Source organism: Peromyscus leucopus, chromosome 20 (assembly GCF_004664715.2).
Source record: "Peromyscus leucopus breed LL Stock chromosome 20, UCI_PerLeu_2.1, whole genome shotgun sequence".
NCBI lineage: Eukaryota > Metazoa > Chordata > Mammalia > Rodentia > Cricetidae > Peromyscus > Peromyscus leucopus.
Window position 1 is genome coordinate 33,358,679 of NC_051080.1, and position 25,140 is coordinate 33,383,818.

General features: G+C 52.9%; 2 protein-coding genes across 2 annotated transcripts; both read right to left on the reverse strand.

Annotated features, from left to right (window-relative positions):
- On the reverse strand, positions 1-12,661 carry Cpsf1 (cleavage and polyadenylation specific factor 1). The gene is made up of 37 exons (XM_028870961.2): positions 12,397-12,661; positions 7,913-7,940; positions 7,681-7,814; positions 7,505-7,585; positions 7,225-7,376; positions 6,982-7,128; positions 6,613-6,752; positions 6,419-6,529; positions 6,237-6,330; positions 6,045-6,132; positions 5,852-5,974; positions 5,702-5,753; positions 5,531-5,625; positions 5,390-5,464; positions 5,234-5,314; positions 5,064-5,153; positions 4,813-4,923; positions 4,589-4,730; positions 4,333-4,511; positions 4,113-4,249; positions 3,865-4,039; positions 3,583-3,789; positions 3,404-3,493; positions 3,165-3,308; positions 2,940-3,092; positions 2,200-2,316; positions 2,034-2,124; positions 1,867-1,951; positions 1,647-1,788; positions 1,417-1,569; positions 1,155-1,331; positions 1,014-1,080; positions 876-923; positions 642-797; positions 412-541; positions 204-342; positions 1-123 (listed from the first exon to the last, which is right to left on the reverse strand). Exons 1-37 carry the CDS (start codon positions 12,538-12,540, stop codon positions 76-78), a joined length of 4,326 nt encoding a protein of 1,441 aa, XP_028726794.1. The 5' UTR covers positions 12,541-12,661; the 3' UTR covers positions 1-75.
- Positions 12,662-18,526: 5,865 nt separating this feature from the next.
- Slc39a4 (solute carrier family 39 member 4) lies at positions 18,527-23,654 on the reverse strand. Its single transcript, XM_028871265.2, has 12 exons — positions 22,468-23,654; positions 21,757-22,041; positions 21,183-21,378; positions 20,939-21,087; positions 20,681-20,852; positions 20,235-20,407; positions 19,976-20,131; positions 19,772-19,891; positions 19,634-19,688; positions 19,384-19,536; positions 18,907-19,094; positions 18,527-18,800 (listed from the first exon to the last, which is right to left on the reverse strand). The coding sequence occupies exons 1-12, from the start codon at positions 22,657-22,659 to the stop codon at positions 18,672-18,674; spliced, it is 1,968 nt and encodes a 655-aa protein (XP_028727098.1). The 5' UTR covers positions 22,660-23,654; the 3' UTR covers positions 18,527-18,671.
- Between the last annotated feature and the right edge of the window lie 1,486 nt (positions 23,655-25,140).

The following is a 25,140-nucleotide window of genomic DNA, read 5'->3' on the forward strand; positions in this document are numbered from 1 at the left end:
TGAAAGAAATCGTTTTTCTTTTATACAAAATGGGTAGAGATAAGTGTACAGCGGCGGCGGGGTGGCGTCACAGAACTAGAAGTGAGCGGTGACACGGTCTGTCTCCAGCAAGTCATCCAGGATCTGTGGGACGATGGGGAGGTAAAGATGTGGGTGGGTAGGGCAGGTGAGGCCAGTGGGCTAGGGTGAGAGGTGGTACTCACAATGTCCGGTGTGGTACCTATCTTCTTGGCCAGCTCACTGCGCTCCATAGTGCTCAGGTACAGGTAGCGGTTTAGCAGCTCTCCATCAAGGACGTTGCGCACAGCATTCTGTAGGATGCGCCGGTCGACATGCAGCATTCTGGGTGGTGGACATAAGGGGGTCAGCATACCGGGGTGCAGGGACAGGCCAGGGAAGGGGCACACTCACCGGAAGGCACGGGGGTTGAGGCCAGCATGGTGGGGTAGCATGGTTGTCAGTGCGTTCTGCAGCATCAGCAGCCGTCGGTAGGTCTTCTCTTGCATGGGCAGCAGGAGCCCGATGCCTCCATCCAGGGTGGCTGAGGAGATGCTGTGTGAGCCAGGCTGGCCCTCCCGCCCCTGGGCACCAGGCTGGCCCCCGCCCCTGGACCCCAGGATGGCGCCCACCCCAACACGCACCAAACCAGGTGATGTGCTTGTTCTCCCACACGACTGACTTCTTGCTGGGCCCCTCAGCAGCGCCTCGGCACGGGGTCCTCCAGAACGTGTTCACGTGGGCACCCACATGGAAGTCTGCTCGGCGCAGCAGGCGCATGCCCCCAAAACTCTCTTTGGCTGGGGACGGGAACTCAGGTCATGGCCTGCCCGTGCCTGGTACCCAGCCCAGGAAGAGATCAGAGAGGAACCACTCACCTTCTGGCAGATACATATACACCATGAGATTGCGGTCTCGGTCGGACACTGATGAACAGAGAGACCAGAGTCAGCCTCAGCCTCAGCTACACCCCCCCATACACACTAGTGCAGCCTCCCGAGGAACCACGTGCTCACCTAAGAAGCCCAGCTGGGCATTGTCCACCATGAAATCCACACTGTATACCTCCAAAGGCTTGGCATCCTGGGGAAGGGGAAGGACAGTGTGAAAGCAGGCACTGGACTGGTGCCCACCTGCACATCTGTCCCTATGAGTACCCGGGACACCAGGCTCAGCGTCTTGCTCTCCTCCTGGTAACGCAGCAGTGAGATGCTCTTCATGACATCTGCTGCCAGGATGAAGTTCTTCACACTGATCATCTGGTGGATGTAGAGCTGCGTGTCGATGAAGGCCATGCCCGTCAGCTCGCTGGCCCGCAGGCTCCACAGGAAGATCTGAAGGGCGGGAGACGGTGAACAGGGCCGCTGTTAGAGGCAGAGCAGCGCTCCAGGAGGGGAGGGAAGGACAGGAATAACACACCTTTTGGCCAATGGCTGACACCAGGTGGCCATTGCAGTGGCACAGCGCGGTCACGGGCCCCTTCTGCTCCTTCTCGTACAGGACCTTGAACTTGTTCTTGGTCAGGGGCTGCCCAGGCTCAGGCACCACTTCAATCACGTCCATGATCAGGATCTGGAAGGGCAAGGGGATGCGTGGAGATGGCAGACGGCCTGCTGGGGGCCGCCTGCCCCCCACCCAAAGGCCCTTACCCGCCCACGGCACGTGACTTCCTCCCCCTGCATGAGGCAGGTCCCAGCAGCCACATAGCCCTTTAGGCCCGAAACGGTCTCCTCGCTGCGCAGCGACACTGTCTTCATGCACGTGACATGCTCCCATTCCTCTAGCTCGATCCTGCATGAAGCCGGGCTTTGTCAGCACTTGCCACCTCCAAGCTGCCAGCAGAGCAGCCCCTGGTAGATCCAGCCTCACCTGGCATTGGGAATGGCCTCCCAGCTGACTGGGGAGATGAGCTGGATGGAGAAGGCTTCTTGCTGGGGGTGGATGTATCTGTCATCTGTTGAGACAAGGAAAGCGAGTCACCTTGTAGACAGTGTACAGCCAAGTTCTGCCCCACCCTCCCCTCGAGTGTTGCATACCTCTCTCAATGGCCTCAAATTCCTTTTCCTCACCGGTCATTCGTGGGATTCGAGTGCAGGGTGTGTTGGTGCTGGTGGCCACAGCGTACACCTGGGGTGTTAGAGGGTGTCACATGCCAGAGGCCAGGCTCAGAAGGTGCCTGGGGGATGTGGGACAGGGACCGACCTTGGACTCTACATGGTAGGCCACATAGTGGGCTGTGCAGCGCAGTGGGATCTTCCTGACAGGCCACGGAGCATCATAGGACAGGTAGGCAGGCAGGACGCTGATCCTCAGTTCACCCTAGGGGTGCAGTGGGCAGCAAAGTCAGTTTGGTCTGGGGTGGATAAGGGTAGAGCCAATGAACCTAGGCCTCCCAAAATGTTCTCTAGCTCTGTGGAATGGGATTCAGGACTGCTGTGTTGGGTAGAGGCCTGGAGAGGCTAAAGTTCTGTCTAGGCTCATTTCATGTTGGTGAACAGTAGTACAGGGCATGGGGGGGCCAGGGCCAGGGGACACCCCAGGGACTGGACACAATAGGAACCCCAATAATAGACAAGGCAGCCCATGTCCGTGACCCAGGCCACCCTTCACCACAGTTCTGGTTGTTAGCCCCTGGAAATCACCTGCCATCAGCCTCAGGCATGTGCCTGCCACGAAGCCACACAGCAACTAAGAAGCGGAGCAAATGGTACAGCCACCTCAGCCCGGCTCTTTAGCACAGTCTGAGGCTGTACACCATCTGCAGGATGGTGACCTCACTGGTCTCCCCTCCACACCCCAACTGTCTCCTCCTCCGTCGTCCCAGGATACGCCCAGAGTTGAACTCCTTGGCCCCGCCAGTTGCCCCAGTCTTGGCCCTCTGCTCCCACAGCCTGTCTGGCCTAGAGCAGTGGCACTGGAGGCGCCAGGCTGAGCCTCCTCACCTGTCTGTTGAAGTACAGGAAGCCACGGGGGCAGTTCACATTGTGGAACGGGGCAAAGGAGTCAATGGGGCCGTCGATGCCCATGGGATGCAGACGCAGAGCTCCACGGCCAGTCACCAGGAGCCAGTGAGGCGAGGGTCCACAGATGAAAACCTAGGGGCAGGCACTTTTGAGTACACCGAGAGCGAGGCTCCATCCTCCAGTCCTGCCACGCCACTCGCCTACCCCTGAATAGCCATAGATATCCTCGAAGGAGCGGAAGCGCGCCACACGACCCCGGACTCCAGACCCCTCCTCAGTACTGCAGCCTTCCGTCTTCTTCTTGGATGGCTTTGGCTTCTTTTCACGGAAGTTGATGTTGTGGGGGACCTGGCAGAGGCCACAGGAAGTGTTAGGTCCTCCAGACCCCGCTGGCCTGGCCTTCCAATCCACCCCATGCCCAAACAGGGTCTAGCCACTGGCACCTTCTTGAAGCGGACTTTGAGATTCCCCTGGCCAAGCTGAGAGTCGTGGGGGAAGGCTTCATAGATAAGCAACTCCTGGTCCACATGTACCTGGGGATCCGAGCAGGGATAGCGCTTAGCTAAGTGGGGGGCATGAGGATGGGGCAGGCCTTGGGGGCGGGTGCTAGGAAGGCACTTACCAGCAGGTAGGGCCTGCTCTGCCGGCTTCCCAGGGCCACCAGCAACACCTCCTTGACCAAAGGCAGCTCCCCCTGGCGGGTGGCCTCCTCCTTTCGGACTTCACCTTGTGTGGTGGGCTGTCCAAAAGAGCTGTCCACCAGGACCCGCTGTCCCACAGGGAAGTTCTTAACTAGGAACACCAGCCGCCAGTCTGGGAGCTGGTAGATCTGGAGAGAGGGCAGTGGTTAAGAGGGGGGTTCAAGGTTACCGTGCTGTGACTCTGCTGTGTGTGACGCACCCACCTCCATGGTGCCGTTCTCCCGCACCAGCAGGCACCAGTGGGTGGGGTCCACCCTGAAGGGCGCAGGGTCACGGTCAGCGGGGGGCTGGTTGCTCCTGCGGGCCTCCTCTTTGCTGGGACTGAAGAGGGAGCCGGAGTCCCCATACAGCATCTCTTCCTCATCGTCGACTGTGGGGCTGGGAACCATAGACAGATGCGTCACAGCGTGCCACGGGAACCCTGGCACCTCACCTACCAGCCCCTACACACCTCGTTTCCGAGCCCAGGCCTTCGGCCTCTGAGCCACTTCGGCCCCCCAGTTCGTCACGGGCCCCACCCAGGCGGCTCTCGGTGGTGAACATGCCACTGACATCACGGTACAGGCAGAGTGCAATCACCTTGGACTGCTGTAGGAAATGGGATAGGGTTCAGACAAGGGCAGGGAGGGACAGGCAGGGGAAGACAAGGGCATCAAGGATAGGGGGCCTACATGATGCAGTGGAGGCTTGTGAAGTGCCAGGCGGTGGTGGCGGCCACCGTATGAATCGCTCTTGAGCAGGAACATGGTAACGTGGCCCTCAGCACTCATGATGACCACGTAGGGATCAGCCACAGCACACTGCACGATGGGGGCACCCAGGTCCACAGGGATGAAGTGCAGTTGATTCACTGTGGACACAAGGTCGTTAGGGGAGCTGGCAATCCATGCCACCTCAAGACCCATTCAAACAGACCTGCCCACCTACCGCCTTCCAGCAGGCGAATGCCCAGCGGTGAGACTTGGACAATATAGCGATTGTCCCCAATGTTTCCAGCGAAGACTGTGGGGCCCTGTGTGGCAAAGCCACTGGTGTCCAGCTCCATGATCTCCTGGCCAGTCTGTAGGATCTATGGCGACAGTGGTGAGTGGTGCCCTCCCCAGGGGACCCTGTCCCTAGTCCCAGACTCGACTTTTTTTTTTTTTTTTTACCATGGTTGAGTCTTCCCGGCTAAGAATAAGGAAGCCATGTCTTCGCCCGTCCTCCTCTGTTTTGGGGGCGGCAGGCTCCTGCTCTGTGCTCTCTGCTTTGGGTGTTTCTTCCTGCGAGGGCAAGAGAGGGGCAGAGCAGGGGCCACAGTCTAGCAAGGGCAGTGTGTGACTGTGACCCCCCTGGCCCCCAGTGTCCCCAGGAGCTGCACAATTCCTGCCCCTCTCGGTCTCCTTCTCAGCCCAGTTCCTACCTCCTCTTTCCGCACAGGAGCGATGACCGTCCACATATCATAGCAGCCAGGAAGTTCAAAGGTTGTCACCACCTGGGGCCGGATACTCTTCTGGAATAAAGATGGGGTGGGAATGAGTGCTCAGCCCAACCAAGTCGTACCAGGGGTCTCCCCCCGCCACCCGCACATACCTGCAACACTGACAGGGCCCCATTTTTCCCGTAGCCGGAGCAAACCACAATCTCCAGGTCTGGCTCAGGACTGTTCTGAAACTACAGAGTAGGGTAAGGACACAGCATTCCGTCTCACCTCTAGACGCTATACCATAGTCCCAGCCCCTTGGGTACCTCTTCAGAGAGGAAGGCAGGCTCGCCCACAGCAGCGTTGGCACAGGGTCCAATGTTGAGCATGCTGTCACACACCTGTGGGCACAGCAAGGGTCAGGTAGGGTAAAGCGGGTGGATATCCACAGCCCTCCCCGGTCTTACCTCAAAAGAGTAGGTGGCCAGCTGTGTGCCTGACTGGGCCTCGCTGCCGTAGACTTCGATTTCATCCACCTCATCCTGCGGCACCGTCTTGCCTCCTGCAGCAGACAGAGTCCAGGTGAGTCCAAGCATGGACTCTGGCCCTCCCCTGCTCATCCCAGTCCATCCTCTCACCTGTCCAGCCCACTGTAGGGTCCACTCGCTTCTTCTTAGAGGGAGGCTCTTCCTGTGAGGCATCAGAAATGAGTGAGTAGCCCTGAGGCTGTCCCACACATGGGGGCCGTGGAAGGACAGGCCCAGGAACCCTACATTGTGGCCACTTACCTTGTCAGCCGCCTCACGGACAGAGCTGGCGGGGGGCTCCTGCAGTTTCTCCGTGTACTTGAGGAGGAGGGAGTTGCCCAGGCGAGAGCCTAAGAACAGGTATCCAGGCTCCATTGTGACCATCTGAGGGAGAGGTGTGAGTAAGATACAACCAGACCTGACCCGGGACACTCCCAACCCCGTTCCTACTCACACTGGTGGTAAGGACACTGGCAGCTGCCTTGTCAAAGTGAAATGCTCGGACACTGCGCATGCCATCCGTGATGAGGGTCAGCACGTAACTGTGGGCAAAGGTAAGGGCATTGAGTGGGCAAGGGACACCGAGGCACGGAGAAGGGAGTACATGGGCATCCCAGAGGTCAGGGGTCATAGGCTGTGGGCTTACATCTCGCCTCCCTTGAGGGAGATGACCATCTTGTCATAAGAGATGAAGGCTGCCTGCGCGCAGTCCAGGGTGATCCGTACGCCCTCTTGGGTACCTAGGGGGTACATAACGATCAGGCACACTGGATGTCTTGCACTCTGCCCCAGGCACATCCCACCTTGCCCACAGTACACCCCACTCACGCAATGGGAAAGCGGTGGTGCCTGTGGTGAGACTGTTGAGAGCCACACCGTACGGGGGAACGCTCTGGTTCAGGTACAACAGTGAATTGACAGCGAAGATCACTACCCCACCTGGAGGTAGACACCACCACCGTTACGCAGTTCACTGCCGCCGCCCCTGTCCCCACTGCCATTCAACACCGCCACACCCTCACCTATGGGCTTGGGCACAGCCAGGGCCTGGGTACAGTCAAAAGGCAAGCTGGTGAGGGACCAGATGACCGGATGGACTTTCTGTGTGATGTTCAGCGAGATAGCCACAATGGAGCACGTGTCCTGCCTCACAGCCACCCGCCTAGAGCAGCAGGTAGGTCATCCAGAGGCAGCCACATTGCTCCCAAGGTCAGCGACCCAGTCTCTTCCCCCCCCTTCCCCCCCCCCCCCCCCCCGTCCCCGTCCCCGTCCCCCTCTCTATAGCCCTGCCCGGGCAGGACCTCTGGGGGCCCGCAGCAGGGGCCCCAGCCTTACCCGGGCCAGGTCTGGGCAGGACCTCTGGGGACCGGCAGCAGGGGCCCCAGCCTTACCCGGGCCAGGTCTGGTTGGGTTCAAACAAGATCAGCAGGGTGGGCTCATAGTAGCCATGGAGGAACTGCAGGTCGATGATGTTGAGCAGCTTCTCATCCAGAGCCCGCACGTCGATGATGTAGCTGGGCAGGAAGCTGGACCTCTGCCTACAGACCAGAGGTGTCAGCAGGAGGAAGTGATAGGGCAGGAAGCTCAGGGCTCTTGGGTGCTCAAAACCACAGCCACCCCGGCTTGGTACTCACCCTTCGCCCATGAGCCCCTCATGCTCCTCAGCCAGGCTCTCTCTGCGGAAAGGCAGAACTACCAGCCTTGTGCCGTAGATGAGCATGGCTGCACAGCGCCCGTCAGGGTCCACCCGCACACGAGGTGTGTGCACATTCTGCACAAAGCCATCCTGGGGGCAGAGGGGAGGGACATCAGTTGGGCTACAGAAGATCTGAGGGAACTCTTGGGGCAGCAGAAGAAGAGAAACATTAGAGAGAATTGCTAGGCTTAGCCTGGGCACTCTTGGGCTTGGCTTACCCGAAGTTCAGGCTCCTCAAAGTAGTGTAGAGACAGGGTCTTCAGGTCATGGGTGCCTGGGTCATACTCCACCACTGACAGCTGGAGGCAGGAGGTCAGAACCGTGGCCCGTTCAATATCAACCCTGATAACACTGACAGACCCCAGCCCAGCACTGCTCCCTATAACCCGCTCACCTTAGCATCTTTGAAACTAAGAAGCAAGGCATCACGTTTGGCGCCCGCAAGCTGCACGCTGGCCATGGACATGACATTGCCAAAGAAGGAGAAGGAGGCCACCAGCTCTAGTTTCTCTCTGTGGGCCTTCCCCTCTGGAGCAGAGGTCAACAGTCAGGACTAGGCCCTGTTCCCAGGCCACCCGTACACGGCCCACCCAGGTGCAGGGCTAGAGGGGCTATCCCACACTTACCTGTGCTCCCGTCATTCTTGGTCAAAGCCTGGAAGGGGAAAGGGAGCAGTCAGGAACCACACACCGGGTAGACCTCTCTCATCCATGAACAAAGTCATCTGAAGGACAGGGAAGTCCACCCAGGGCTGGCCCCCGGCCGTCAGCAAGCTCTACTTTGCAAGGTCAGCGTATAAGCCAGGTGACCCCAGGCAAACTTAGATTCACATACCCTAACCCTATCCTCAGGGCTTCCCACTGGAAAGCTACATGTCTAGCTTTCCTAGAGGCCCGCCCGTATACTACACAGTCATTCTCTACAGTCCCAAACTTGCTCAGCTGCGCACCCATAGGCTTATACCTGAGACCAAGCAGCTCAGTGCCAGCTGCAGGTCCAGCTGGATACCTCGATAGCTGGACCAAGACAGTCAAGGGATACAAGAACCAAGAGGTAACAGGCATGGTAGCACATACCTGTGATCCCAGGAGGTCAAGACAGGAGGATTCTAAGTTCCTGCCCAGCCTGAGTTACATGGCAAGACCCCCCCCCACCCCCACAAAAAACAATAACAACAATAAGACAGAAATGAGGCCTTGAGCTTTCCTGGCAACTCCAGGTGACAGCTGTACCGGACTGGGTGTCCCCACAACACACAGCTGCATATTCTAGATCCACAGGAACAGACTCAAGACAGCAACAAAAAAGGACTCATTTCCCTTTAAATGTACTGAGGGCTGCTCTGAAGGACAGGCTGTGGGAGCAAGGACACCATGTCCTCCTGGAAACCTAAGTTCTAGAAAGATGTCAGACAAATCTTAGGCCATAAGCTGTCAGGATAGGCACACAGAACAGAAGAATGGACAGATCACAGCCCGGCCTGCCCCTTCTATATTTGCCCAAACCTGACCACGGTGTGTCTTGACACACTGTGCCTATCTATCTTAGGTAGCCTGTCTCAAATCGGTGACTGGACTGAGTCCTCCATCACTTCCACCCCTGTCACTTTGCACTTCGGTCTGTGGGACAAGAGAAGCCATACTGTTCTGCTAGGGCCAGGAAACGAGGAACTGCGATTGGTAGCTGCAGCTTTTGTTTCAAGGATCTATCTTAGAATATACCCCAACTGCGGAGGACAATTTTAAGAGCCATGCCATATTGCCTGCCTGAGTTAAGTTTCTGTTGTCCAGTATTGAGCCACTAACCAGAAACTTTTGACATGACTGGACAAGTCCTGAGTTATTAGAAAATTTCCTTATCTTTCTGCTACAGTGACCATTAGTAACAATGTTTTGTGGTTAGGTTGCTTGGTTGGATTGCTTGGTAACTCAACAGTCCCCTGATCTTTTCCCAAAGAAAGTTTCCTGGTCTGCTTCTATAAAAACCCACCTGAGAAAAATAAAATTTTGCAGCTTGATCAGAATACTGTCTTGCTGTCAATTCTTTGTGTGTCTCTTGTCCCTTCGTTCGCCATTCCCCCTTCTAGGGTCTCTGCTGAAGATCCCACTGGCTGGGACACCCAACGATTAAAAATGTAAACACTCAGCAGGCAGAAACAGGAGGATCTCTGTGAGTTCAATGCCAGCATGGTCTACAAAGCGAGTTCTAGGACAGCCTGGGCTGCTATACAGAGAAACCCTGTCTCATCGCCCCCACACCAAAAAGCAAACACTCCCGTTAATTCCCAGTGGACAGTTTTGCTGCTTTCTCCCTCACCTTTAAAACCCTTTCTCTTGACCTGAGTGCCATTTTTTCTTTTTTTTTTTGAGACAGTTTCTCTGTGTAGCTTTGGAGCCTGTCCTGGATCTCACTCTGTAGGCCACCGACCGGTCTGAGTTCCATTCTTAACACTCATATCAGGCGGCTCACAACCACCTGTAATTCCAGCTCCTGGAGATCCAATGTCTCTGCCCTCTGTGGGCACTTACACTTATGTGCACAAACTGACACACAGACAGACAGACAATTGGAAATAAAAACAGGGACTAAAATGATGGCTCAGAGGTTGAAGAGCACTGGCTGCTCTTCTAGAGGACCTGGGTTCGATTCCCAGCACCTACATGGCAGCTCACAACCATCTGTAAGGATGATCACTAGTGGTGCAGACACTCAGACACACAATAATAATAATAAAATTATTTAACAAGTAAAAACTAAGCCTTTAATCAAAGCACTCAGGCAGAGGCAGGCAGATCTCTGTGAGTTTGAGGTCAGCCTGGCTTACAGAGTGAGATCCAGGACAGCCAGGGCTGTTAAACAGAGCAACTCTGTCTTGAAAGAACAAACCAAACCAAACCAAACCAAACCAACCAACCAACCAACAAACAAACAAGTAAAAATTAAAACGAATCTCTAAAACCCTTGCTCTCTCCCAGTTACTGCTCTGTTCCTTTGCTGTCTTGTTTGTTTTGTTTGTTTGTTTGTTTTTTAAGACAGGGTTTCTCTGTGTAGTTTTGGTGCCTGTCCTGGAACTCGCTCTGTAGACCAGGCTGGCCTTAAACTCACAGAGATCCGCCTGCCTCTGCCTCCCAAGTGCTGGGATTAAAGGTGTACGCCACTGCCGCCCGGCTCCTTGCTGTCTTTTGGACAGGTCTTCTTCCAGCCAGCTGATTCCCTGCTACCAGTTCTCCTCCACAGGCCTCAACCATCCTCACTGGCTCCCCATAGCCTTTTGTCGTGATCACCTAAGGCTAAGAGCACAGAACCAGTGCAGGACCCTCTTCCAAGATGTTACCCTCCCAGGCATGATTCCTGAGTGGCTCTCCGCTCCTGGCCACCATGGAATAGCAACACTACCCCTGTAACTGCTAAGACCAAATCCAGACCTGTTACCCACCACCCTGACAAAATCTTGGCATCATTCTTGGTTCCTGTCAAACAGCACATCTATCCATCCTAAATCTGATGGCTTCCCATCACCTCATAGCTACACTGGTCCAGGCCACCATTAATTCTTGCCTAATGGCTATAGCCATTTCCTGACTAGTCTCCTGGGACAGCTGTCAAACCTAAGTTGGGTAAGATCATTTCTTTGACAAAATTCCCTGCTTGGAGAGTGTGGCATGGAGCCCCACCATGTTACTTCTTACCTGCTCTCCCCACCTTTAGCCTCTATCACAGAAACAGTTTTGCTTGAAACTACTTTGTCTCACTCACACATACTTCTCCATACCTCGTTGTCTATTTATATCACATCTTCAACAGGTGAGACTTCGATGCAGCCCTGCCCAGGTCTGCTGCCTTAACGACACTGCATCTCCCTGTCTATATATGACCTGCCATTCCCTGGGGGGCACACTCCACAGAGCAGGCTTCTCCCCAGAAGTCCCATACAGCAGACGACGCTAATAAGTGTCTGAGAAAGCCAGGCAGTGGCGGTGCACACCTTTAATCCCAGTACTTGGGAGGCAGATGCAGGTAGGCCTCTGAATTTAGTCTACAGAATGAGTTAAAGGGCAGCCAGAGCTAGACAGAGAAACCCTGTCTTGGGGGGGGGGGGGGACGACATTGGCCCTCTCACATAGTACCCATGGTTTTGCCACCTCATGATTCTGCCTGAACACCTCCGCTATCAGCAGAGGTATGTGCTGCACCTTGGCTAAGATGATGCCTCTTTAGGGGCTGGAGTGATGGCTTAGCCATCAAAAGTACTTGCTGCTCTTACAAAGGACCCATTTGGCACAACCATCCATAACACTGACCTCCATGGACACTAAGCATTCATGTGGTTCACATACACGTAAGCAGAATACATAAAATCAAATGAATAAACCTAATTTTTAAATTTCAGGGGTGAAAAAAAAGGAAGAAGCTAACACCCTTAAGGCTTCATTTTTGTTTGGTTTGTTTGGTTTTCTTTTGAGACAGTCTCACTATGTTGCCCTGGCTGGAACCAGTTTAGACTGGAACACCCAGAAATCTGTCTGCTTCTGCCTGAGATTGAAGGCACGTACTACCAAGATTCCACGGAAATTGCCTCTTTGCAAGAAGGCTTCCTGAACCACTTGCTGTCACTCCAGCAACCACAACATCCCTATATCTTATCTATTGATGGGTTTGTTCCACTTTACTACATCTACTGCCAGTAGTCGGTCCCCAAGCTGCATCCAGCCTTGCTCCTTTAGGTAGAAGTGTTCTTCCCCCAACAAACCCGATCAGTCTCAGAAAAGCTCTGGTTTGGAAGCACCCGGCCTCCTCCCGGAGATACTGCGGCAGTCTGTATATATTCATTTACTAAAGGGTCATCTCCCTCAAGGGTCTGGTTCACTGCCATGTCCTTACTGCTAAGCACATGGAAGGTCTGCAACAATCTGCTGGCAATCCCAAGGAACAAATAGGAGACCGTAGGCAGGGGCATTCCCGCAGGGTAGGATGAGGCCAAACAACGTGGTAGTGGAGAACCGGCTCTGGGGACAAGAGGCCTTAAGCAAAGCTAGATTCCTGCCCTGGGGAACCTGCCGAGGTGACTGCGGCACGGCCTCGGCATCTCTGCTCTGGAGACACGGCTTACCTCGGCGTCGCGGTTCAGGCGGTACACATACAGCTGCGAGGTGCCGGCCACCACGAGGTTGCGCTCCGTGTTGTTGAAGAAGTTGCAGTACATGGCAAACTCCAGCCCGGTGGGCGGGTGTGCCTGCTTGTACACCGCGTACATATTGCCGCCACTGTCACGCCGGAGCCGCCGACCCGGGGGACAGGGACGGCAGCGGACTCGGCCCGGCCGCGCGTGCAAACCCAGCCACCGAGTTCCGAGCTTCTGCGCCTGCGCTTCCCGCCCGGACCTGCCTTCTAGGAGCACCGACCTGGTAGTTGAGAAACAGAGTTCCGGACTACTTCGCCTCTGCGCCTGCGCGCCCAGGCTGCACTCGGACAGCGGCCTCTAGTGGCCCAGTTTGATAAGAACTGAAGATCCTGGTGCCCGCGCTGGAGGGCTCCAGGACGTCCCCTCGTTCCCACTCTGCTCCCTCCAAGGTTTTCCTCATTAGCTAAATCTAGAACCTTGAAATCCCAGTGCTGGGATTAAAGGCGTGCGCCACCACTGATCGGCCCTAAGATCTCTTTCTAAAGTATTTTGTTGTTGTTGTTTTCTTTTTCTTTTCTTTTCTTTTCTTTTCTTTTCTTCTCTTCTCTCTTCTCTTCTCTTCTCTTCTCTTCTCTTCTCTTCTCTTCTCTTCTCTTCTCTTCTCTTCTCTTCTCTTCTCTTCTCTTCTCTTCTCTTCTCTTCTCTTCTCTTCTCTTCTCTTCTCTCTCTCTTTCTTTTTTTGAGTCATGGTCTCGCTATATAGAACTGGACCTCTGAGGCCCCAGCTGGCCTCGAATTCACAGCGGTCTGCCTGCTTCTTCCTCCCAAGTGCTGAGATTAAAGCTGCACAGTCAAGCTGGCACATACACACATAATTTAAAAAATAAAATCTTAGCCCCTTAATGGTGGCTGTAAATATAACTCTTTACCTATACTTCTGTAAGTAGCACGCCTTTAATCCCAGCACTCAGGAGGCAGAGGAAGGAGGATCTCTGAGTTCGAGGACAGCCTGGTTTACTGAGTGAGTTCCAAGACAGCCAGGGCTACACAGAGAAATCCTGTCTCATAAATCAGAATAAAATACAACCTTACAACCTTAAACTGGGCGTCGGTGGTGAATGCCTTTAATCCCAGCACTCAGGAGGCAGAGCCAGGCAGATCTCTGTGACTTCGAGGCTGAAGCTAACCTGGTCTACAGATCCAGGACAGGCACCAAAACTACACAAAGAAACCCTGTCTCGAAAAAAAACCAAAAACAAAAGAACAACAAAAAGAAAAACTTAAAAACAAGTCTTGAAGACCTCTCACATGGTACCTCACATTTATAATCCTAGCACTCTCAAGAACTGTGTACATTTGAGACCAATCTGGTGACCTAGTGAGAGCCCCCGTGTTAAGTAGCAATTCAAACAATCCTCCAAATTGAAACATTCTGTTCTGGAGAGAGGTTGTTAGGACTCCAGAAGTAAACAGCATTTATAAGGTTCAAGGGTTCCTGAAACTCCCAGAGTGGACTTTCCAATACCTGGAGCTCGAGGGTGAGAATGGTGCTGCAGCCAGGGTGAGCTTATTGTGTGTTTTGTTTGTTTGTTTGTTTGGTTGGCTTTTCAAGATCACGTTTCTAGCTGTCCTGGCTAGAAGGCTTGCCAGGAAGTCCGAGTCAGCCTGCATCTGACTCCCTAGCACTGGATTTAAAGACCAGGCCTGACGCTAGGTGAGCTTTTTGGTGATGCAGCTGCTTATGAATCATCCTCATTCCTGTAAATATAACTCTTTACCTATACTTCTGTAAGTAGCCCTAATAAACTCATTAAACTAGTTTGCCAAGTTGAACTTTAGTGAAGTAATTTCTTTCCTCTGTTGTGATAGCCTATCTGGGGTAAAGACACATTTGTTCATATCTCCCCAGGAAGCCACACAACACCTTTTCTTTCTTTCTTTCTTTCTTTCTTTCTTTTTTTTTTTTTTTTTTTTTTTTTGGTTTTTTGCGACAGGGTTTCTCTGTGTAGCTTTGTGCCTTTCCTGGAACTCACTTAGTAGCCCAGTCTGGCCTCGAACTCACAAAGATCCACCTGCCTCTGCCTCCGAGTGCTGGGATTAAAGGTGTGCATCACCACCGCCCCAGCTTCTTTTTTTTTTTTTTTTAAACTAAATAAATCTTTAATTTTTAAAGAAAAACTAGCAGGCGTGGTGGTGCATGCCTTTAATCCCAGCACTTGGGAGGCAAAGCCAGGCGGATCTCTGTGAGTTCGAGGCTAGCCTGGTCTACAAAGTGAGTTTCAGGAAAGTCACAAAGTTATACAGAGAAACCCCATCTCGAAAAAGCAAAAAAAAAAAAAAAAAAAAAAAAAAAAAAAAAAAAAAAAAAAAAAAAAGAAGGAAAAGAAAAGAAAAATTAGCAACAGTAAAGTACACAGGGTCTTTTTATTATTTATTTATTTATTTTTCTATTATCAACTTGATACAGTATAAATTCTTATCCTAATACTGAAATGTCTCATTGAGGCTTGCCCAGTGATTGAGTAAAACCAAAACTTATTATAAGGCACAGTCATCCCAGGGTCCCCCCTGCTATATAGTTTCCCTGGTTCTGTGGGTTGCAGTCCTTTGTTCTTTGCTTTATATCTAGAATCCACTTATGAGTGAGTACATACCATGTTTGTCCTTCTGGGTTTGGGTTACCTCACTCAGGATAATATTTTCTAGTTCCATCCATTTACCTGCAAATTTCATGCTTTCATTGTTTTTCTCTGCTGAGTAGTACTCCATTGTGTATATGTACCACATTTTCTTAATAATCCATTTTTCAGTTGACAGGCATCTAGGTTGTTTCCAGGTTCTGGCTATTACAAAGAGTGCTGCTATGAACATAGCTGAGCATGTATCTTTGTGGTATGATGGAGCATTTCTTGGGTCTATGCCCAAGAGTGGTATGACTGGGTCTTGAGGTAGATCGATTTCTAATTTTCTGAGAAACCGCCATACTGATTTCCACAGTAGCTGTACAAGTTTGCATTCCCACCAATAGTGGAGTAGTGTTCCCTTTGCTCCACATCCTCTCCAACATTGGTTGTCATTAGTGTTTTTGATCTTAGCCATTCTGACAGGTGTAAGGTGGTATCTCAGAGTCGTTTTGACTTGCATTTCTCTGATGATTAAGGATGTTGAGCATTTCTTTAACTGTCTTTCAACCATTTGTGATTCTTTTGAGAATACTCTGTTTAGCTCTTTAGCCCATTTTTTAATTGGGTTGTTCAGTATTTTGATGTCTAGTTTCTTGAGTTCTTTATATACTTTGGAAATCAGTCCTCTGTCAGATGTGGGGTTGGTGAAGATCTTTTCCCATTCTGTAGACTGTCTGTCTTATTGACCGTGTCTTTTGCCCTACAAAAGCTTCTCCGTTTCAAGAGGTTCCATTTATTAATTGTTGTGCTCAGTGTCTGTGCTGCTGGTGTTATATTTAGGAAGTGATTTCCTGTGCCAGTGCGTTCAAGAGTACTTCCTACTTTCTCTTCTATTAACTTTAGTGTAACTGGATTTATGTTGAGGTCTTTGATCCACTTGGACTTGAGTTTTGTGCATGGTGACAGATATGGATCTATTTGTAATCTTTTACATATTGACATCCAGTTATGCCAGCACCATTTGTTGAAGATACTTTCTTTTTTTCATTGTATAGTTTTGGCTTCTTTGTCAAAAATCAGGTGTTCATATGTGCGTGGATTAATGTCAGGGTCTTCAATTCAATTCCATTGGTCTGTATGTCGGTTTTTATGCCAGTACCAAGCTGTTTTTATTACTATAGCTCTATAGTAGAGCTTGAGGTAAGGGATGGTGATGCCTCCAGAGGTTGCTTTATTATACAGGATTCTTTTAGCTATCCTGGGTCTTTTGTTTTTCCATGTGAAGTTGAGTATTTTTCTTTCCAAGTCTGTGAAGAACTGACAACACCCTTTCTAAAAAACAAAAAACCAGAGCTCTTTGTAGTGTGCACAACTTTAACCCCAGCACTCAGGAGGCAGAGGCAAGAAGATCTCCGAGAGTTTAAAGCCCTGGTCTTTGTATGAAGTTCCAAACCAATCAAGAATAATGAAACCCCCCCAAAAACAAAAACAAAAACAAAACAAAACAAAAAACAAAAAAAGGCCAGGCGGTGGTGGCACACGCCTTTAATCCCAGCACTTGGGAGGCAGAAGCAGGCGGATCTCTGTGAGTTCGAGGCCAGCCTGGTCTCCAAAGCGAGTTCCAGGAAAGGCACAAAGCTACACAGAGAAACCCTGTCTGGAGAAACCAAACCAAACCAAACCACACCAAACAAAACAAAAAGAATAATGAGACCCTTCCAAAATTAAATAAATAAAACATAACATTTATGTTATATAAATATGTAATTTACATATAACTGTATATAATATAAAGTATATTTATTTAAGTTTATAAGTTCATATAAATTTATATGCAGATATCTAAATTATGTATATTTTATATATATTACTTACAATCTATATCATATACATTTATATAATTTTACTTTTTTACTTATTTAATTTTGGTTCTTCAAGACAGTTTCTCTGTGTAGCCCTGGCTGTCCTGGAACTCACCAGTAGACCAGTGCTGGGGTTAAACGTGTGCACCACCACTGCCCATTTATTGATTTTTTTGAGACAGATCTCTCTACATAGCCCTGGCTGTCCTGAAGTTTTAATTTCTTAAAATTATTTTTTGACACAGAGTCACACTATGTAGCCCCAAGTGGCTTGGAACTCACACTATAAACCATGCTGGCCTGAACTCACAGAAATCCACCTACCTTCTGAGTGCTAAGATTAAAGGCATGCGTCTCTATGCCTGGCCTAAGGGTCAACACTTTTTGAAATCAAAACATGTTCAAATTTAGTTTCTCCCTAGAACCTGCCCTGTTCTGGATTAGCCAATCATACAGGAATAAGAGGCTGAGTGCTAACCATTCACAGTGAGACACTGGACCCTTTATTAGCTATGAAAACCCATCAATACACCACTGGGCATGCTTACTAGAACACAGCTACACACCCTTGCAGAAGTAAAACTTTTGGTCTTGGGGGCTGGAGAGATGGCTCAGCAGTTAAGAGCATAGCAACTCTTTTTGTTGTTGTTGTTATTGTTGTTTTTGTTTTTCGAGACAGGGTTTCTCTCTGCAGCTTTGCGCCTCTCCTAGATCTTGCTCTGTAGACCAAGCTGGCCTTGAACTCACAGAGATCCGCCTGCCTCTGCCTCCCGAGTGCTGGGATTAAAGGCGTGCGCCACCACCCAGCACATTGGCAGCTCTTCCAGAGGTCCTGAGTTCAATTCCCAGCAACCACGTGGTGGCTTACAGCCATCTATAATGGAATCTGATGCCCTCTTCTGGCATGCAGATAGAACACCATATACATAAAATAAATCTTAAAACAACAACTTTTGGTCTTGCTGAAATGCTTTGGAGTATGTGGTGACTTTCGTGAGAACCCAGACCCATTTCATGTGCCCATTGACAACTTGTCTTTGGTCTTCTGGCCTCCAGAACTATGAGGGAATACATTTCAGTTGTTTTAAGCACCTAGTCTTAGGCAGATGTCTATGTCAACCTCAGAAGACTAATGCAGCGGGATTTGAGACAGCCAATTCTGCCAAGAGCCAAGGAGCAGCCCCATATCAACGGGTTGTCTTTTTTTTTTTTTTTTTTTTTTTTTTTTTGTTTTTCGAGACAGGGTTTCTCTGTGCAGCTTTGCGCCTTTCCTGGAGCTCACTTGGTAGTCTAGGCTGGCCTCTAACTCACAGAGATCCGCCTGGCTCTGCCTCCCGAGTGCTGGGATTAAAGGCGTGCGCCACCAACGCCCGGCCAGGGTTGTCCTTTTTATACCTCTAGGCTGGTGTTCATGACAGAAAGGAACTCTCATATATGTGAGCAATACTGGTAATGTTAGTTTTGACTGGAGACAGGAACTCACCAGATCCTGGAGAACACTGACCATTCCCCATGCTTAATTATAGAAAAGACAAGCTGGCTATCCATAGCAAATAAAAGTAGCAAGGAAGGAGGCGGTGCCCTGCCCTAGAGCTTTCGGCGGGAGGCGCTACAAGAAGAGAATGCATTCGGTTCTAATGGACAAGAGGTCTTTATTGAAGTCAGAGCAGGGAAGTGCAGAGCTGGACCCTCTGGCTACCCAGAGGATCCAAAAGTTAAAGTCTCAAGCAGGTGAAGCAGCTTAGACAGGGACGAGGATTGGGAAGGGGTAGAGCCATCAGAAGGTGATGTTGTCTTCATACATCGAAAGCAGCAGCAGGACGGTCCAGCCGCCCAGCAGACCCACATTGTGCAGCAGGAAGAGAAGCCAGGGCCGCTGGTCCCGCACATTCATCATGGCTGGGAGCTGAGGAGAAGTGGGGCGCCAGTTCAGCAGCCAGCTGGGTGGACCCCACCCCACCACCACCCCGGTTAGTTCCCCCACCCCGGCATAGGCTCTCCACCATCCTAACCATGTCACAAAGCGCCACATAAAGGAAGAGGCCGGTGGCTACCGCCAGAATCCAAGCTTCGCCCTCCTCCCCTACTCCGACTGCCAGAGCCACGTAGAGGCCAATGAATGCTGTGAGCGCTGAGGCCAGGTTCAGCAAAAGCGCATGCTTCACAGTCAGCCCAGCATGCAGCAAGGCAGCGAAGTCCCCTAGGACAGAACAAGTCTTAGTAAGAACTCTGGCCGCCCACACGTCAGGTACAGCCCATCAGACCAGTTAACACTCTCATCCCAGACAGACACACCCATTCAAAGGCCAGGCCAGCTCCGGTCCCCCTCCCATCTCCCTGCAACCCACCCTAGCTCTAGCCACGCCCACCGACGACTGGGCGGCTCCCTTCGAAAGGCCTTGTTTCTCTCCTTCCATTGTCTTGCTCATCTCCAGAATAGATCACTCCCACTAAGCCCCGCCCATTCACGCCACGCCCCCACCGCTCACCCAGTTCGTGGGGCAGCTCATGGCAGAACACTGCCAAAGAGGTGGCCAGCCCGGTCTTCCAAGAGGATGCGAAGGCTGCGCCCACAGCGAGCCCATCAGCGAAATTGTGCACCGCATCGCCCAGGGTGATCAGATAGGGCAGCAGCCTCAGTTCTGTGGGCACGTCAAAAGTGAGTCCTGTAGGCCAGGTTCTGCACACGTGCCTAAGGGCAAACCCCAGATCTACAGCCCTCCCTCCCTTGGGGCTCACCGGTTTTCAGTCGCTGGGACTCTGGGAACAATAGTTCTGGGCTCTCCTCTGTCACCTGCCGGGGAGCGAGAATGAACCCAGCCTCAAACAGGGCAGAACTAAAAAGGGGCTCCACCTTGGGTAGGATTCACCACTTACCAAATCTGAGCGGGAGCTGTCGTGGGGCTGTTTGGACTGCCAGAGATTGCTGGGTGTCAGCTGCATCGACACTCCATGGCTGTGGCCCCCATGGCTGACAGGCTCATCCTTCTCAGGATCCTGGGGGGGGGGGGGGGGAAAACTGTTCAGAACCTATCGAGTCCTCCCTCACCCATCCCACCTCCTGGTTCTCCAGAGCCTGACCTGGTCCCTGGGCAATATGAGGTTGAAGAAGTTCTCAAACAGGAAGAAGATGTAGAGGCCCCCAAGGACGGCCAGCAGGCGCCAAGTAGACTGTGCACCAATGCCCACCTCCTCATGGGAATGGCCCTCCCCACCGTGTGTGTGCAGTCCCAGCACCTGAGGAGGAAAGGGGTGCTGACCGGGCACTTCAGGGCCACAAGGGGCTGGGGCTGGGAAAGGGCATGAAGGGAGGTGAGGACCCTGTTGAGTGAGGGCTGACCTTGGGTGTCAGGTGCAGAAGGGCATCGCCTGTGAGGGCCCCCACAGCCAAGCTTAGGAAGGTCTGCATGACGTAGTGGGTGACTGTGCTGCATCTGGTACAAGTCAGCAGCAGAAGGCCGAACACAGCGCAGAGGCAGATGATCAGTGTGGCCAGAGAGCCATACAGATACCCTGGGGGGAAAACCACACTGAGAATCCCCAGCTTCCCAGAGAGGCACCCGAGGCCAGCCCAGGAGCGAGCCCAGGAGCGAGCAGGTGCTCAACACATCTGTGGGCTGTCCGTTGGGGCCCTCTTGCCCCGTAAATCCACGATCCTTCCCTTCCTTACTGGCTTCTCAGTCCTCAGTGCCCATTCCCCGCTCCCCCCCCTGGAGCCCAGTGACATGAGGCCAGCCAGCACTCAGGGACTGAGCCAGCCAGGCACACTTTGGGGTAGGCACTCACTCTCGGCTTGGCTGAGCTGGTCCTGAACACGGACAGTGGGGTGGAGGCTGCAGGCTCCACTTAGCTGCTGCTGGACTAAGGCAGGGCTCAGCTGGGCCCAGGCCTGAGGGCTCACCCCAGCCTGTTCAGACAGCCCATACACAGCCATCACATCTTTGGCACTCAGGCACACCTGGAGGCAGGGAGGTAAGGCAGGAGTCAGGTGTCAGAACAGACTCGGGGAAACCCACCCTTTCTCCAGAACAGCAAGAGGCTCACCGTGTCCCAGACACTGGAGCTACTGTTGTGGGTGGTGTGGTGTTCGGAGTCTTGGTGATTCGCTTCCCTGTCCAGATGATCGTGGTCATCGTGGTCACCGTGATCATCTTCTCTCCCCACCCCAAGCTGATGCATCAAAACCTCCAGTTCTGGCAGGAAGAACAGTCAGTGAACAGTCTTGTGGGCTCCAGCCTTGTCCCCTCCTCCCAGGAGCAGAGACTGAGGATCTCAGCCTAGGTCTCACCAGCCAGCGTGATATTGGGAGCCTCGCTGCCGCGTTGCCGGAACACAAAGTCCACAAAGTACTGAGGGCTAGGCAGGCCTTGGAAGCAGGACCCATTAATGGCATGGTCCAGCAAGGCAGTGAGGACCAGGCCGGGGCTTCTGGAAGCTCCTGCTTCCTCCGCCTCCTCCAGCAGTTGGGGAACATCTACACAGGTCTGGAGAAGAAACTGGCCTCAGTTTCTAACCTCAGCGTCAACCTCTGGAGTCCATCCTAGAGCAGCCCACTGGATGGATTGCGCATCAAACCCCCGCAACTCACACCCCCCCCTTCCCCTTATACCATAGCCTAGTCCTGGCCCAGCTAGTCACAGCCTTCACTCTGGCCTCCTCTGGGCCTCAGAGCTTTCCTGACCAACACTTACCCACTCAACAGCGAACACCCAATTTTGATGCCCCAGACACTCCAGCCTCCCAAGTATCAGCTTGGATGCCAAGGAGGCTTCGCATGGGACATATGCCCTGCTGGAGCACCCCCCCCCCTTCCATGGCCCTTGGTCCTTCTCACTACTCCCAGCAGCCCCCTGGGCCCTCACCTCCTCCCCGGTGGGCTGGTTGGCATCATGGGCCTCAATCTTCTGCAGTAGCTGGCTCAGACCCAAGGTCATGGCCTCTGGACTCTCCAGTAGGGTCAGGTAGTTGTCCACACGGGAGGCCAAAAGGCCATTTTGGATGTCCTCACATGTTTCCTCTGGGCTGCTGAGGTAGAGGGCCGCGGCAGTACTGAGGTGGCTAATGTATCTGGACTCCAGGACTGGTTCTGGGGCAAGCCCTGGCTTGTCAGGTCTGCCTAGGGCCAAGACATCCTCCACAGTCAGGCACTACGGGCAGACAGGTAAACAGAGTCTGGGCTGGACTGGGCCCACCAGGCACAGCCAGGGAATGGATTCTATCAGCTATCTTAAGTCCCCATTCTGCCCCTTGCATGGCTATCTTGACTAGGAATCTACACAGAGGGGTCCCCAGCAGTTACTCCCCCATCCTGAAGAGGGGAGGGTGGGTGGTCCTGGATTCACTGCAAATCTTGACAGCCTAGGAAGGGGAACTGTGTGTCCCAAGAGGGAGGCCAGGCCTGTACAAGCCCCCAAGAGGCCGGGGAGGCTCGGCTCCAGCCTGCAAGTAGGCTCAGACAACCAGCCTCCAGACCCGCCTCCTGGAGTTTGCCCAGGTCTCTTTGCTGTCGGCCACAGGGTGGAGCGGGGCAGGAAGGGGCCGGGGCTGGGGGACCCGTCGGGTGGGGCTGTTACCTTTCCACACGGCCCGTTGGTGCAGTGCACACGGTCCGCCAGCGTATTTAACAGGCGGTCCAGTGCCTGCCGATCCAGAGCACCCTGACCGGAGATGAGCAGGCTCAGCAGGCGATTGGGCTGGACCACTGCTGCTGTGACCACCAGCATGGCCAACAGGAGCCCCGGTGTGAGCCGGGCTGGGAACACCATGCCTCAGGCTCCCAAAGTGCTCCTGGCTTGTGGTGCTGTGTGGAGACCGCTGGCGTCGGGGCTGGCTGTAGACTTGCTGGGGCGTCCTGAGGCCAGACTGGGGCTGGGCTCAACTTGCGTGGCCCTAACTCCAGGACCTCTCCCAGGTATTTCCTGCACGGCTCTGTGATTGGCTGCTGGGTTAACCATTCCAGTGGCAGATCCACCCTGAAAGTCTGGGGGCAAGGAGCTGCTGCCTCCAGGGGCTGGAGCTAGAGCTGGGTCCCTTCCCTTGGGTGGGCGGCTTGAGCATCCCCTCCCCTGCCTGTCCCACCCAGATCGGCCACGCAGAGCCTTCGTTGCTCCGTGAAGAGCCCAGGTCACCCCCTCCCATGACCTTGCCTGTGGAGCTCAAGCTAGGGGACCAGGGGCAGATCTGCATAGACGTTACCAAGTCAAACATGGGTGTTCTGTTTGACATTTTCAGGAGAGCCTTTAGGCCCTACCTCCACCCTTCCTCAGCTGCCTCTCAGCTCAAGCAGCTTAGACAAATCCCAAGTCTTGCGATCTGGGTGGGGGTGGGAGTGGTGTTCTCGGATCCTGGGCTATGGCCTCAGGACCCAGCGGGAGATTTCTGAAAGGTGCTTGCTGAGTCATGGTCCCCACCCCCGGCCCTCAGGGGGAAAATCCCCAGGAAATGGCTAAAGCCCCAACCCAGACAAACAGGAAGAGAAGATGTGACCTTGGTCCCAGCCAACATCTGGCCAGCCTTTGGGGTCAGGAGGAGGTTGAGGACCTGCTGTGAGCTCTAGGCCTATGCACAGGAAGATTGGGGTAGGGCTGGGGTTTCCAGCTTTGACCCTCCCTGATCGATCCTTCTAGCCTTTGACCCAAGAGCCTTATCTCTACCCAGGTGGCAGGCTGGAGGAGGAGTTGGATCACCAGGGAGCTGACAATCCCCAGGTCACAAGGCCTTCTGAAAGGGGTATTGGGCCCTCTTCTACCTAGGTTCATAGCACTCCAGACCCTAGCCCTCTGGGGTGTGGTTTGGGTGTGGAGCTGGCAGCCTAATGCCTAGAGGACTCTGTCCCCTAGTATTCTGGAGGGTAGGGCAGGGTGGGGGAAAGAGTCTGGCTGAGTATCCTGAGCCCAGGGGTCAACTGCTTTGGACCTGCTCCTAACACACACACACACACACACACACACACCAATGATTCTTAGGGCTAGGGTCCCTACAATGTAGCTTCTAATCCTGGTCCTGCGGAGGCACTATATTTGAGAACTGGGAGTGTCAGTGTGAAGACAATGAAGAGAACATTCCCACATGTCTCTCTGAAGATGCCATATACCCAAACTGGCTTTTCTATTTCCACTGCTGGGCTGCTGGGGGCTGAGCCTGGACTGGTTTCCTTCCCCTGCAGATTGGCTGCCCACTGTTTAAGCACTCAGCTGTGGGGAACCCAAAACAGCTTGACCACACAGCTGCCTTACAGACTTACTGGCAGGTACTACTTGGGTCCCCAAGAAAAGCCTAAGCTGATCTCACCCAGGGAGGACCAGCATCTAAGGGGAAAGTACCTGACATCCCAAACATTCTTGTTTTTTGGTTTTTTTTTTTTTTTTTTTTGTTTTTTCGAGACAGGGTTTCTCTGTGTAGCTTTGCGCCTTTCCTGGAGCTCACTTGGTAGCCCAGGCTGGCCTCGAACTCACAGAGATCCGCCTGCCTCTGCCTCCCGAGTGCTGGGATTAAAGGCGTGCGCCACCACCGCCCGGCCAAACATTCTAATCCTTAGATAAGATTAGATAAGATTGCCAGATGTTGGCTGGGCAGTGGTGGCACAGGCCTTTAATCACAGCACTCAAGAGACAGAGGCAAGTGGATCTCTGTGAGTTTGAGGTCAGCCTGGTCTACAGAGAGAGTTCCAGGACAGGCTTCAAAGCTACACAGAGAAACCCTGTCTTGAAAAACAAAAAACAAACAAAGAAACAAAAATGGCCAGATGTCCCTGAGCCTAGCACACATCCATTTCCCCTTTTTGCCAAGACACCTCTAGACAAATGTCAGCCCATCAGGGTCCTGAACCCTGGAAATTCCTTCACCTCAACCTCTACTATGGTAACCCCCTCATCCTCTGCCTGAGCTCGGAGCTCTCTGCTCTCACTGCTGCATCAGATAGAGAGTCCAAGCTCAAGTTTGAAATAAAGGCTCTTTGCTTTTGCATATGGATTTGGTGTCTCCATGGTGGTCTTTGAGGGGTCCCTGTGATCTGGGCATAACATCAACCTCTAGGGAGAAATCTTCCTGTAGGCTTGGCAGTCCAGGCTTCCCTAGATTTCTCCTTCAAAGTGGGGACCTGCCCAAGTCCTGGAAGGCCAGCACAGCCATGTACCCATGTCACTGTCCCCGTCTCGTTTCCAGCACGCTCACAGCCACTGCCACCCTTCTATAGAAAAGTATAAGACCAATGTCTGGAGTAGGTGAGATGGCTCACGTGGTAAAGG